This window comes from Chelonia mydas, chromosome 24, assembly GCF_015237465.2.
Source record: "Chelonia mydas isolate rCheMyd1 chromosome 24, rCheMyd1.pri.v2, whole genome shotgun sequence".
Lineage (NCBI taxonomy): Eukaryota > Metazoa > Chordata > Testudines > Cheloniidae > Chelonia > Chelonia mydas.
Genome location: NC_051264.2, coordinates 4,718,857 through 4,733,185, shown reverse-complemented (window position 1 = coordinate 4,733,185; position 14,329 = coordinate 4,718,857). Strand labels below are relative to the sequence as shown.

The 14,329-nt window shown below is 47.7% G+C and overlaps 1 protein-coding gene across 15 annotated transcripts in view; it reads left to right on the top strand.

Annotated features, from left to right (window-relative positions):
- MEF2D (myocyte enhancer factor 2D) overlaps window positions 1-14,329 on the top strand; it is a 176,915-nt gene that overhangs the window by 148,933 nt on the left and 13,653 nt on the right. For 7 of the 15 annotated variants that reach the window (XM_037883482.2, XM_037883486.2, XM_037883484.2 and 4 more), the window contains 3 exons: window positions 3,553-3,743; window positions 5,824-5,844; window positions 10,944-11,073. In XM_037883482.2, coding sequence (XP_037739410.1) covers window positions 3,553-3,743; window positions 5,824-5,844; window positions 10,944-11,073 — 342 coding nt within the window. The remainder of the gene's footprint in view (window positions 1-3,552; window positions 3,744-5,823; window positions 5,845-10,943; window positions 11,074-14,329) is intronic. The other 8 variants (XM_037883489.2, XM_043535008.1, XM_043535007.1 and 5 more) reach the window with 3 other exon arrangements.

The following is a 14,329-nucleotide window of genomic DNA, read 5'->3' as shown; positions in this document are numbered from 1 at the left end:
GAACTCAGATCCTCCTGCTCCTACAGTGCAAGTCCATGTTGCTTGAATTCAAGGAGAATCCCTGCTAGCAATATAGGGCTTATGACACATGGTGAGAAGTTCTGATTCCATCCAGCAGAGGGAAGTGTTGCACATACACATCAGCCAGCCCATTGCAATATACACCCCCACATCTGCCCAGACGGTAAGGCAAAATGGTTGCCATGGGAGCCATTTGTGCGTCTTATGTTAAGGAAGCCTTATGGCTGGAAAACATAAGTGTTTTGAACATTATTTGGCCTTGCCCCACTCTGCTTGCACATGGTCTTGCCTAAAACCCTATAGCGAGCGGCTGTGAAAAGAAATTTGCTGAAAGCGGTGAAGGTCGCACAGGAAATTTTATGCACCTCTGTCATCAATTAATATAAAAGCCGGTGGCCTTGCAAACGAGATATGGTCTATGCAGAACACAGTGCACCCATGGACCAGGCTAATGTACTGATTTACCAACATGCTCGGGAGTTGCATTTGATGCAGGGGTGCACACACCCCTCCGAGCCCCTTTACAGGGCATAAGCCGGCCTCTAACTATTTGGGGTCAGGAGGAAAGCTTCCTCAAGGGCAAGCTATCCCACTGCTACCAGGGTTCTTGGCGCTTTCTTGGAAGCAGCGGGTACTGGCGACAGCTGTTGGTACTGGTTAGAGGCAGCATACTAGGCCAGATAGACCACAGGTCTGGCAATTCCTATGTTCCTTCAATACAGAGCAGATTCGACTCCCCCCAGAAGTTTCCTCCTCTTTATTCTTGACTGGTATGCAGCCACTGTACCAGCTCTGACTATACCCCCTTCCCAGGGCCAGCATAGGGGCATTGCCAAAGAAAGGGGCACAGCCAGAGTTCCTTTATGTTCCAGTGATCTTCTGCTATGGGCCAAATTCTGGAGGCCGTTGGCAGCCAATGCAAATTAGAGCAGCCTTGAGGCATCTCTAACTTACGTGGGGGGTTCCAAGCTAGCACAGAGCAGTCCTAGAAGCGGATGAGAGCAAAGAGGGCTCTACGACAGCTTTGCCATCTCCCTCCTGCTCAGCTGTGTCAAACGCTCCTTAGCTATAGCTGAGGATCGGGCCCAGTAATCTGACAACACATCGTCACATTCTCGTTGGGCCTGATTCCCCTCTTCTGCGGAGCCTGAGCCAAAGCCCAGCTGTAGTCAGTGGGAGCATTTCCATCGGCTTCGGCGAAGTCAGACACGTACAGGGGTGTGGTAGCTTCATTGACTTCGGTGCAGTTCCAGATTTGGAGCTGTGCAGAGCACTGCATTTGTGCCCCAGGCCAATGTAAACGCCTACACCCACCTCCCTCCAGTGTCAGGGCTTTACCATTTGGAGTCAGAGATCTGGCAGGGTAATCCGTGGGTATAAATTACAGTACAACTCACTTGAAGACCCCTGCACCAGAGCAATCACGAGGCGGGTCAGACCTCTGGGACGACTGACAGTAGCCAGGTTGAGCAGGTTTTCGCCCCAGCTGGGCGCACGTCATGTCTGAAACACCACTGCCACCAAGCCGCCCCCTGAAATGCAGACGGAGCGCGATGGTGAATCTGATTAATAATGCAATCAGTGAGCTATTTTCCCCAGTCTCATGTGTGATGAATATGAGGGCTGAATCTTGGTGATTGCTAAATGTCTCTCTATCTTAGGGGCCTATTCAAAAAATAATAATAATAATAATCTCATCAGAACAATAATCTCATCCAATTTATTCTTTTCCTGACATTCATCAAATCTTTTTTTCATTTTTGTGTGTGTGCTTTGCATGTAAAATTCTAAACTGGGGTGGAGGCGGGGGCGGGGGGGGGGGGCAGAGGAGGGCAGACCTCTGCGCTTCACGGGTATGTTGGGATAAGGAGCCCTGATTCTCAGTTACACTTTAAAGTCAGTGTGACTGTGATTTATGCCCTCTTTGAGGTCCCTTTATGCTGCCAAAATGGCTCAAAGAGGCCCATTGTAAATGAGAATCAGGCCCTTATTTATTACTTGTATTGCAGTAATGTCTGGAGGCCCCAGTAAGTGGGAGGAAGGGTGATCTGGTGGTTATGGTTCTAGACTGAGGCTCTAGAAAGGTGGGGTCAAGTCCCAGACATTTGTGCAACATTTGGCAAATCTTGGTGCCTCAGTTCCCCATCTCTGAAAAGGGGATAACAACTCTCCTCTGCCTTATAGCAGGGTTGTATGACCAGGATGGGCTGGCACTAGACTGGAATTCAGGAGAGCTGGCTTTAGATCTCAGCACTGCCACAGATTTAAAACTAAATCAGTTTCACCGGTTCCTTCTTCGCACAGTTGCCAGCATATCCGTCTCAGATGCTGAAGGCTCTGAGTGCGAGCCTCAGCCAGGGCAGCATTGTTACATAAGAAAGACATATTTGGTAACAGGCTCTTAAATCTAGCAGAGAAAGGTCCAATATAATCCAAAGGTTGGAAGCTGAAGCCAGACAAATTCAGACTGGAAATAAAGTGCACAATTTTGGGTAATTAACCATTGGAATAGCTTGACCCAGGCTCACAGTGGATTCTCCATCCCTAGCAATTTTAAATCAGGATTGGCTCTTTTTCAAAAAGATTGAATTATTTTATGGAAGTTCTCTGGCCTGTGTTACACAGCAGGTCAGACTAGATCAGAGGTCCCCAAACTGTGGGGTGCGCCCCCATGGAGGAGGGCAAGGAAGAACATTTGGGGTGGGGTGCGGCGGGGCTTGGGCCAGCCCCCATGGGGGGCGGGGAGGGAGCGCCACCCTGCCCTACTCTGGCCCTGCCCCCAGCCTCGGCACTGGTCCATTCCCAGACCCACCCCCAGCCTTGGCCCCTGGCCACGGCTCCATTCCCAGCCCTGGACCCAGACTCGCCCCCAGCTGCGGCCCCATCTTTGGCCCCCTTACCCCATCCGTGCCCCCCACCCACCCAGCCATGGCCCTACTCCCGGCTGCTGGGGGGACGCACGGACAGGGATGGGGGGGTGCGACTGTGAAAAGTTTGGGGATCCTGGCCTAGATGATCACAACGATGCCTTCTGGCCTTGGAATCTATGACAACAAAAATTCATTATGGCTTGTCAGGTGCTCAGAGACTGTGGTGGTGGGACCAGCTGAGAACTAAGCTGGGCACTGGGCATTTTTGTCAGACTGCCCCTGCCCCAAAGAGCTCCCAGTTCGAAGAGACGCGACTGACAAAGGGTGAGAGCAAGGAAGGATCACAGGGCCTGATTCTCTTTTACACGAAGGCCCCTTCGTGTCACTCTAGCAGTGCAAGGGGCCTCAAAATGGGCAGAAATTACTTTAAGCCCTCATTGCTCTGCCTGCATGGTGTAAAGGGGACTTCGTCTAAGTCAGAACCAAGCCCCTACTTTTTGGCTTTGCAGCCTTTGAACGCTCATTCTGCAGGGGTGTAAATGACTGCAAGATGTGCCAGGCCATGGAGAATGGGGTCCTAGGTGCAGGGCAATGGAGAACCGAGCCCTACATCTCCCCCTCCAACTGTTTCCGAAATGTCTTTGCTTCCCCCTCCTTGCAGGAAACGGGTATGTCAGTGCCAGAGCCTCGCCGGGTCTCCTCCCGGTCTCAAACGGCAACACCATGGGCAAGATCATCCCAGCAAAGTCACCGCCGCCACCCTCCCACGGCACGCAGCTCGCCGCCAACAGCCGCAAGCCGGACTTACGCGTGATCACCTCGCAGGGCGCAAAGGGTTTGATGCACCATTTGGTGAGTGCCGCTGAATTCTGAGGGGGCGGAGGGAGAATTCTCTCAATGTCTGGGCTGCGGCAGCTCCCACTGGCAACCAGATTCCCCGGTCATAGCCCATCCGGCTGCAGCAAGCCAGGGTGTTACCATTGGCTTGTTACTCTAGACTGCTGCGGTATTTCCCAGTAACGGTGCATTATGCTGCAGCTGATGACAGAGGTGCCGCTGGATTATTACTATAAAGTACGCTTAGTATTCCCCAGTAATGGCCCATAATGTTGCAGTTTACAATGGTGTTGCTATAGACTACTGCAGTGTTCCCCAGGAGTAGCCCATCACTCCCAGGTGCAGGGGACTGGACTAGATGACCTCTCGAGGTCCCTTCCAGCCCGCCATTGCTAGGATTTGACGATTCTCAGATTGTAAAGGTGTATGACTGGCTCTGTTTTAGGGGCCCGGCTCTCGTTTAGACTAGGACTGCTTTGCACCGGTCTGGGAACACAAAGAAGTTTTAAAGAAAACGTAAATACAGTGGACCAGATTTTCAGTTATGCACAGGCCCCTTTAAACCCCTCATGAAGTGACCACAAAGTGTAATTTATACCCATTTTCAGGCAGCTTCGGATGCCCATAGCGGTGTAAAATGGCCTCCATGTAAATAAGAATCAAGCCCTGGCGGGAAAGGGATGTTCATTCTGGGCTTGTCTTCACTGCAAAGTAAACTCGAGTTATAACCTGAGCGTTGCCTCTCACTTGGGTCCTGTCCACACGCACAAACCCTTCACTCAAGCACGGTGTTATTAACTCACGTTGACTGGCCCATGAAGGGGTATAGATTACAGCTTGAGTTAACCCATCAGCTGCTAACACAACACTGTGGTTCTGTCCACACTGCGGATAAAAGGTGTGTGCTTAATGTGGATTAGCTAACTTGGGTTAAAATAGCAGTGAAGACACGGTAACACTGCTTTTAAATTGGGTGAGAGCTCAAAGTCAACCCCCGGGCTCCCCCGGGGCTTTAACTCAAGCTGCTAACCCAAGTTAAGAACACCGCTTTTTTGCAATGTAGACCTGCCCTCTGTGCAGGAATTGCTAACTGGAGTGGTGTTAACTTGAGTAGATAACTCGAGTTAACTCTGTAGTGAAGACATAGGTATTGAGTTAGCTAAGTTGGTTTTAAAACCCCCTCACACCTTTCTTCCCGGCCTAGACAGTCCCAGTCAGAGCACTCAGAATATGTCTACACTACAGCTGCTATAGCAGCAAAGGTACTGTGTGGCAGCTGTGCTCCTGGAGTGTGACATTTTTCACAGCCCTGAGCGACGCAGCTCGGTCAGCCTGTGTTTTTAGGTGTAGCCCAGGCCTTGCATGCTGAAAGTTACCTACTCACATGAGTGTATGCGGGATTGGGGCTGAAGAGAATCCGTCAAAACGGTCTATGCAAAAAATAAAACGAAGCAAAAGATTCCGATGCACAAAAAGCCAGGGAAAAGTTTTGAAAAAACAAAACAATATTGGCCAGTTCAAATCCAGAATAATAAACGGGGATCACACCAAGTTTCTGAGACCTTGTCTACACACACAAGTTGTCCCACGTTAACTATACCAGTCTAGTTAAAGGGATGCAACCTCCCCTAGTGTGGACACAGTTAGACTGGTGTAAAGATGCTTATACTTTCCTGTACAGGGGTTGAGTGGGTCTAACTGTATTGGTAAAAGTCATACTTCTAACCTATATAATTATACCAGTGCACAAACTGTGTGTAGAGCATGCTTTAGCTATTTTGCAGAAGTTTCTCAGGAAGATAAATGCATTAGCTTCTTTATTTCTGCTCATGAGAACACAGCAGTAAAGACTGAAGACTTGAATTCCCAGTTATACTAAGGGCCCTTTACATCATTATGGCAGTGTAAATGAGTCCTAAAGTGGATGTTGATGTCATTTATGGCCACCTGAGGGCCCCTTTCTTCTGCCAGAGCTGGGTAAAGGGGCCTTAGTGTAAATGAGAATCAGACCTTTGGAGTTGGGCTTGGAAGCAGTTGGCGAAAGGCGTAAATGTAACTGTGCCTCTTGGCTTTATTTCTGTTCTTCTGCATTCAGACGGAGGACCACTTGGATCTGGTGAGTTGCCTTGTGCTTGGTGTGTTTCCTTAGAGTCGTGGGGTGACATGTTTTTTTGTTTCCTTTAACACTCCTTAAACACCAGGCCTGGAGGGATGGGGGCAGGGTTAAAGAAGGCACTGAACATCATGGGCCTAATTCTCATTTTCTCCAAGGCGCCCTTTACACTGCTCTGGTGGTGTAAAGGAGCCTTAAAGTCAGTGCAACTCTAATTCCCAGTCCTATTATTTTGTAGAGCCACCTAGAATTGGGCCCTAGGAATCTATATGTTAGGGAAAATCATTTTCTGCATGGCAAAGAAAAGCTGTAGGCCCGGGGTCCCCAGCTGGTTTAAATTAGCACGGTTCCATTGAAGTCAAAGGGCCAACTCTCCAGCTGGTGTTAACATTGGTGTCACTCCAGTCTAGTCAATGGACCAGACTGGACTAATTGGTGTAGACTGGTGTCACTCCACTGGAGTCAATGGGCCAGATCCCCAGCTAGGATAAATCAGCATTGGCGTCACGGAGCCATATCCTCAGCTGGTATAAATCAGCGTAGCTCCAGTAAGTTCAAAAGAGCTACGCTGATTTACACCACTTGGGGATCTGGCCTAACGCCGTTACAAGAGAAGCAGGAAATAAATCAAGTTCTTCAAATATTAAAAACTCTTAAAAAACAAAACAAAACAATACCCCAAAACCGGAAAGTGAAATCGGAATTCACCGTCCCACAAGTTCATTCACAAGAACTAATTTCTGCAGAGGAACACGGCTTCTCATTATTTTTACAGCTTTTCCTGCCAGCAAAGTGAGTGCTGTCACCTTGTTTGTGGCAATAATCCCATCTCGTCCTGATGCTATTCTGGTGCAGTGCGGACGGGTAACAGGGTCGTGGCGGTCAGGGAAGGTTGTCATAGCCATACATTGTGGTGCTACAGGGCAATGGATGGCAGAGCGCTGATGGAAAGGTCTCCGGAGGCAGGTAGACACGGGCAGGTGCCTTTCCCATTCTGCTAACAAGCAGTGTGGCCTAGTAGGTAAAGCACTGGATGGGGACGCAGCAGATGTAGGTTCTACTCCTGGCTCTGCTGCTGGGTGACCGTAGGCAAGACATGTCCCTGCTCTATGCCTCAGTTTCTCCTGCTGTAAAATGGGGATCACGGTAAGGACCTCCTTGGTAAAGCACTTTGAGATCGGCGGATGAAAAGTACTGTTTAAGAGCTAGGTAGTATTATTACTGTATAAACCCATCCCATTTAGTGCAAACAATCCCCTGGCTCTGTTAACACGAAGGTCAGCTCAAACCTTCTCCTCCTACTTGGCTCCCTCCGTTTTGCTCAGCCCACACCCCGGGTCCTCTTGCTATAAACCACCTCTCCCACCTCCTTTATACAGAGGCATGGCAGTGAGTCACCTGCCTCTCAGTGAGTCAGCAGAGTCCACTTAACTCTTTGCCAGCAGGATCAACCCCAGCTAACAGAGTGGGCGTGTTTCTGGCAGCTTCTCAACCATAGACCATGGAGGGTTCACAAACTATTTAAAGGGATATTACCCTATTCCTATACACAACACTGAGACTTTTAATTTGAAGTGTGGAGCAATCCCCATCCACCACGACTTCAGTGACAAGAGATTTCACCTGGGAGCATGTATGCATGATGTTGTAATGATCTTGAATGGAAGTGTGGTACTCAGAACAGTTAACGATCTTGCAGGGCTGTCAAAATAACCAGGGGGAGTGGAGAGCATTAAAATGCCGACAAAATTTGCCTGCATGGTGAGGCGCTAAAACTTTGTTAATTATAACAACCTGGCATGGCGTGAAATCACAGCGAGTCCTAAGTTGCTGACTTGATTGCAGTGTTGGGGCCTGATTCTCATTTACACTTACAACTATTTTAAGGCCCCTTTACCCTGCCAGAGTGGTGGCAAAGGGCCGCAGGCCCCTGTGTGCTTTACAATTTTATCATCTTGCTGTTGGTGTAACACTCCCATCAGCCCTGCAGAACGGAAGAAGCTGCCTCTCTCCGTTTGCTCTTTACGGGAGTTGTTTTTCACATTGTTTGGGGGGAAAGCTGTTTGTTTGGCTTCATCCTGAGCCTTCCCGGAATCTTCAGAGTCAGGGAATAGGAGCAGTGCTTGTTCCATACAGGCTCAAATTCACTCCTGTGCAGAGGGTCTGCAGAAAACCTAAAGGCCTTGTCTACATTGGAGGAATTGACCGGAATAGCTATTATGGAATAAACTGTTCTACAAAAACTATTCCAGAAGAACTCTTGTGTGGACACTTGTATTCTGGAATAGCTGTAGTGCCTTAGGGTTTGTCTACACGCTAGATTTACTCCAGATTAAGGTAATTTAAAACAGAATACCTATTCTTGAGTAACTCCATGTGTGGGCCAACTTCCAAAGTGGATGAAGCTGATTAAGGCACTCTTATTCTAGAATAAGAGCCTTTATACATGGAGTTATTCCAGAATAGTTATTCCTGAATAACTGTTCCAGAATAATTCCAGGTGTAGACAAGCCCTGAAATTTCCATCCTATTTTTTTTCTGAGATAACTTGTCCTTGTAGACATACCCTTACAAATTCCACGTAAATCCTAGTCTGAGAACTAAGGGCCTGATTCTCTCTTGCCCTTTACCTTGGGCAAAGTAAATGCAAAATACCACCAATCTAGACTGAGAACTAAGGGCCTGATTCTCTCTTGCCCTTTACCTTGGGCAAAGTAAATGCAAAATACCACCAATCTTTGCACTTGTTTTGCGCTGGTGTGACTCAAAAGGGGCCTGATTCCCATTTACTCTAAGGCTCCTTTACACTGCTCCGGTTATGTAAAGGGACCTTAAAGTGAGAGTGACAGTGTAGGCAAGGCCTTTCTAGTGTAGGCAAGGCCTTAGTGTAAATGTAAATCAGGCTCCATGTGCAAGGCAATGGGGGAACCGGGCCCTTGAAATGAGACTGAAGTGGTGCATGGTCCTTTGGCTGGTGGATCCCAGCTCTGATTTCCTTTCCCCTTGCCTAGGAGCTCAGGTAAGGTCTGTACATTGGCTTCTCAGGAGCCAGAGAAGACAAAAAATGGCTTTTGGAAGGTCAGGGTCAGAGCAGCACACTGCTCCCAATCCCAGAAGGTAGTCGTCGGCTTGGCTTGTTACCATGGTCTGGCTGGACCCCAAACTAAATCCTAGCCACCACTAAGGCATTTGTCTTAAATACTCTTAACCCATGGGGCAGTGGTCACAGCCCAGGCTATCGTTGGCTGCAGGATGCGCGCCTGGGAAACCTGTTTCTCCAGCCTTAAGGTTTAGTCATTATAGCCCATATAATCGTCTGCTCTTGGTTATTTGGAGCCGATCAGTTCACCGACCTGCCGCTTTGCAAAGAGCTGGCTTCTGAAACTGGTGCGTCAGGGTGCTGCCAGGCTAAGGAGATGCTGACTGACCGTTTGGTGCCTTTAAATGCTAAGGCGTGGTGGAGTGGGGAGGCTCGGGAGTTGCATCAGTCTTGAGCATGAATCCTGTCTGAATCTGTCTCTGTCTAGAGGCCTATAGCACCCGTCTCGTCGTCTCTGAACGCTTCCCAGGTAAATCAGATCCGCACAGCTGAGGTCTCCTGGCGGCATCTTCATGTGCCGTTTTCTGACGTGGTTCCCTTGTTCCCTGTCCTTCGCAACCCGCAAGGCAGCTGTCGCCCTGAACTCCCATTACCGGGTGCAGACAGCAACTCGCTGTCTCAACCGGGGCCCTAAATGACCCAGCGGGCATCGTGCCATGCCAAGCACGGTCTAAGCTGGATTCTGTTTCGGGCTTCACTGGGTTACATGTGCCCAGGTGCCACGGATTAGAGTCAAGCCTCTTGAGTCTGATTTAAATCAGATTAGCATAGGCAGCCCGGATTATCTGGTTTGCAAACAGGGCCTAATCTTGCCCTCAGATCCACCCAAATAACTGGGGGGAGGGGTTAAGTGCTGATATCCCAGAGCAGCATGTTTGGGGCCTCAGTGGGCCTCAGGGGCCACTCTTAAAATGGGGGTATGTTTATGACTGAGGCCCACAAATCTCACTCGGGGCCCCATCCAGCACTGCCAAGAGATGTACCCTCGATTCCCTTGATTCCCAGGGAAGTCCTGGGGGCTGATTCTCAGGCACGTTCGGTACAGGGATGGAGGAAGTTAAGATAGCTTTAAGTCACCTTTGTACTTCTCGGGCCTGATCCTCATTTACACCAGAGTCCCTTCAGACTGTTCTGTAACATAAAGGGTCCTTGAACTGCGTGTAAATTACCCTGGACAAGTCAAAGTTTCTCCGTGCCTCAGTTTCCACATCTGTACAATGATAGCACTGCCTTACCTCACAAGGGGGGTTGTGAGGACAAAATGCATTAAAGATATAGCATGCTCACGTATGGAGGGAGCGGAGCCAGATAATTACTTAAGATAAATAGTCTTTCCAGCCCCTGGTGTGTAAATTAGAGCAACCTCAGGGCATTTGTTCTTAAGGGTAAAATTCACCACTGTGCAGAGTGCCAGCACAAGACCTATGCAAGCCAGCAAAATAGGATTTAAGTGGGACATAAGTGGCACATAGGAGACCTCTCTGCGGGGTGAATGTCCCTGAAAGCTCTGCTACAGCCTCCCCTGCTGGTTTGTTTAAAAAAGAACCATCTCTTTGAACCAACTCACTTTGGCTGGTTTACTTAAGGCAAGTTACATGGAACGATATTCTCCTTTAAATGAAGGCCTCTTTTCCCTGCACTGGCAGGGAAATGGCACCTTAGTGCCATGGAGAATCAGGCCCAGGGTATTTTAAACATCAGAAGGAAAAGAATAAAATAAAACCCAGCGTAAAATGATCCAGCTACCGGAGAGCATATGGGTCCTGAGAGCTGGTAACTGATGGATTTGAAAGTGGTCTGGTGTTTTAGTCTGCTGTGTACAGGAATTTCCCGAGTGGCTCAGACCAGCGCTCCGTCTAGCCTACTGCTCTGTCTCGAACAGTGCCCAGGGGTAGGTGCCAGGAGCCCTGCAGTCGGCGGTTACAACGAGATTTTGGAAAGCTAACCCACCGGTGGTTTAAATGCATCCAGCTTATAATTCCTTCTCCATTTGCTTCCCCAGCAGAATGCACAGAGGTTAGGAGTCTCCCAAGCAACTCATTCTTTAACCACGCCAGTCGTTTCGGTGGCCACTCCAAGTTTGTTGACCCAGGGCCTGCCTTTTTCTGCCATGCCCACAGCATACAACACAGGTAAGTGCGATGGACATGAAATGATGGTGTTGATAGGAACCGCCGCCAGGATGTTGCTGACTTTTGCCACACAATGCATAACATCCTGTGGAACTCATTGCCACAAGATATCGCTGAGGATAAGAGTGTAGCAGTATTTTTTGTTTTTAAAGAGTGGTCATTTATATGGATAATGAGAACATCCACTGTGACATCAGTAAGGATTTTAAGGCCGTGATTCTCATTTACACTAAGGCCTCATTACTCCATTGTGGCAATCTAAAGGTGCCTTGAAGTGGGTGCTAATGGCAGTTACATCCACTTCATGGCCCTTTTATGCTTCCAATGCAGTGTAAAGAAGTCTTAGTGCAAATGAGCATCCAGACCAAAACCCAGCATCCTTCTGGGCATAAGCCAGATGCTAACTGATTGGGGCTAGGAAGAAAGAGAGAGGAAGGTTATGGAACACCTGTCCCCAGAAAAGGCACTGTGTCTCTGGAACCTGTCCCACACCCGTGCAGAATGGAAGGTTTATCGGTTTCTTGTATAACACAGTTTGGCACCTGCTCAGAGAATATCTTGTAAAAATGCTGTATGAAGCTGTTTGTCTGGAAGAGCCCGGAGTAGGCGGGTGGGGAACACCCTCTTATAATTAATAGGTGTAGCCCAGCAGATGTTTGCTTACAGGCAAGTAGAAGTCTCCTCTCCTTGCATGGATTTCAAGCTTGCTCAGAGTGTCCAGTGCAAGGCTAGATTATGAATGTAGCACAGGCTTGAGCTAACCCCTCTGCATAGGGGTGAGAGGGGAGAAGTGTTCAAATGTGGCTGCCTGAATATTTGGCTAAAAGGCTTGGTATGAGAGCTGCTATTGTGATGATCATTGCTTATTTTACTGTGAGGTCCCGCTGCCCTGGTCTCATCTGGCCTTTGTGCTGGGGGCTGCATGCACACACACACAATGAGGGACAGTCTCTTCCCCCAAAAATCTTCCAGCTAAGAGGTCTCGTCTTTCCGCCGCTCTTTGACGATGCAGAATTTTTCTCTGCTATGCATATGCTAGCGGATGAGCCAATCTGCTGCTCTTAAATAATAACCATTTCCAAAATGAATTAAACTAAACCCAGTTAAGCCTACCTGAATTCTGAATGAGAGCATCCACACGGGGGTTTAATCCGGTTTAACTAATCCACTTTCAATTCACACCTTTTGGTAAAGAGATTAATTTTCCTGAGTATCCCTCTGTACACAAACCCCAGTTAGGGTTATCTGGAATTTGAACTGCCCTGGGCTTCAGATGGGCTTGGGGTGAGCATCCTCCATCCAGGAGAAGTGTATAACCCGCTCAGCCGTGTGTAGTATATGTCCCCCTCTATGTCTGCTCTGCAGAGCCTACCAAATTAGCTCAAACTATAGCAATGCACATTTCTACACATGGGAAAATCTGCCGTTCAATCCCCAAACGTTGGCCAAAGCTGGTGGCTGTCAAGCCCAGTGGCTGTAAAGTGCTACCAAGCCTGAACAGTTCACAACTGGTGGAAATGACTGAGCCAGGCACAGAGCCGCAGAGAATCAAGGGTTGGGACTTTCTGGCGGGCGTGCCGCAAATCGGCATAAGTAACTTTGGCGGCCTTTCAGCTCCCCTTCAGCCATCTCTTTGCGACGTGCTGCTGCAGGCAGGTTTGTCCCTGCAGGGGTGGGGAAGACTGAAATCGCAAACGCCCAGCATGAGAGGTGGGGTGCGGTGGCTGATGAGTTGTGCACAGGAATTCTGGTTCTATTGTGTGTGAATCAAATGCTGAGACAATACAGCAGAACCGCCTTTGATCAAAGGTCAGTTCTTTTAGCAGAAAACAATTCTCTGGCGACGCAGCCTGGCCAGCTCTCCTGATTTTACAGCATGTTTTATGATATTTAGTCTTTTTCTGAAAGTTCCTGCTCCTGGAGTCATGTGATTATATGAAATGTCATCTCGTTTTTTAAGTACATTTCTAGCCCTCATGATTGCTGAGAAGAGCTGGAAAACATGACTCCTGAATGCTCAAAAAACAGATTTTTAAGCCAGTCATGTGGTTTTTCAGGGATATGATTCATGCTGTTTAAGCACCTGGGATTGGCAAAACTGTTATTGTCTCTTTGGGATTGAGGTGCATAACAGAGATCTCTAGCCTCTGTGAGGTTACAAGAATTGTATATATAAAAAATACTTACATCCGCTAATGTGGTGGAGTAAAGAGGCCTTAATGTAAAGTAAGGCCCAGTATCTCTCTGTGTGTAGTTACTAAACCTATGCGCACACAAAAATTGTCACTAGAAATTTGCCGTTCCCCCCACCCTCCTGCCCAACAATGCATATTTTAGGGCACCAAAACAATTTGTGAATTTGGATCAAATTTGCAAAATAGTTTCAGCCAAACCCCACACCTCGTTCTCCTCCCCACCCCCCCAAATCCCTGAACGCTAATCTCCAAAATGTCAAAATTGTTTGCTTAGAAAGTATCAAACCAAATTATTTTGACATTTAATTTCAGATTGACTCTTTTGAAACAAAATGCCAAATTGAATTAATGTTCAAAACGTTTGGTTTGACCTGAGTGAAACCATTTTGGTTTTTCATTTTGTTCAGAACACTGAAAAAATTCCATTTTGGTTCAAAACAAATTGGGTTTTTTTATGTTTTAATTTTTTTGGTTTGGCCACCAAATTAAAAAAAAAACAACAAAAAAAAACAAAGAAAGAAATAAAACCAAAAAATTAAAATTAACGCCCCCACCCAACCCAGAACTAAAAGCAACCAATTTTTTGCTCACCTCTAGTAGTTAGTATATATGAATGCCATCCACTGGCATATGAGAATAGGGTGTGTAATATTGTTCATAAGTTTATAAGTTTATTGATATTTGATAAGGTTGTTGGCTCATTGCAAGATTGTTTCCTAGTTGAGCAACTATTAAGACAAGCTATTGACAGCCCAAGGCCTTGTCTACATGAGAAAGTTGCCCCAAACTAACTAAAGTCGGTTTCAAAACCAGTTTAATGAAACCAGTGCAAATACTCTTATTTCAATGTAAGAAAGTGGTTTAATTCAGTTGACTTGATCCTTAAGTGATTTAAGGGAAACTGAAATGAGCCCGGTTGAAACCGAAATAAGAGCATCCACACAGACATCTAGAGCGGGAGCAACTTCCTGGGGTAGACAAGTTCTGATTCCAGTCACTTCCCCTCTCCGTGCATGGCAGAGGCATGACAGGTACAGCTGCCTCAGCTTCCCCTTTAAGAC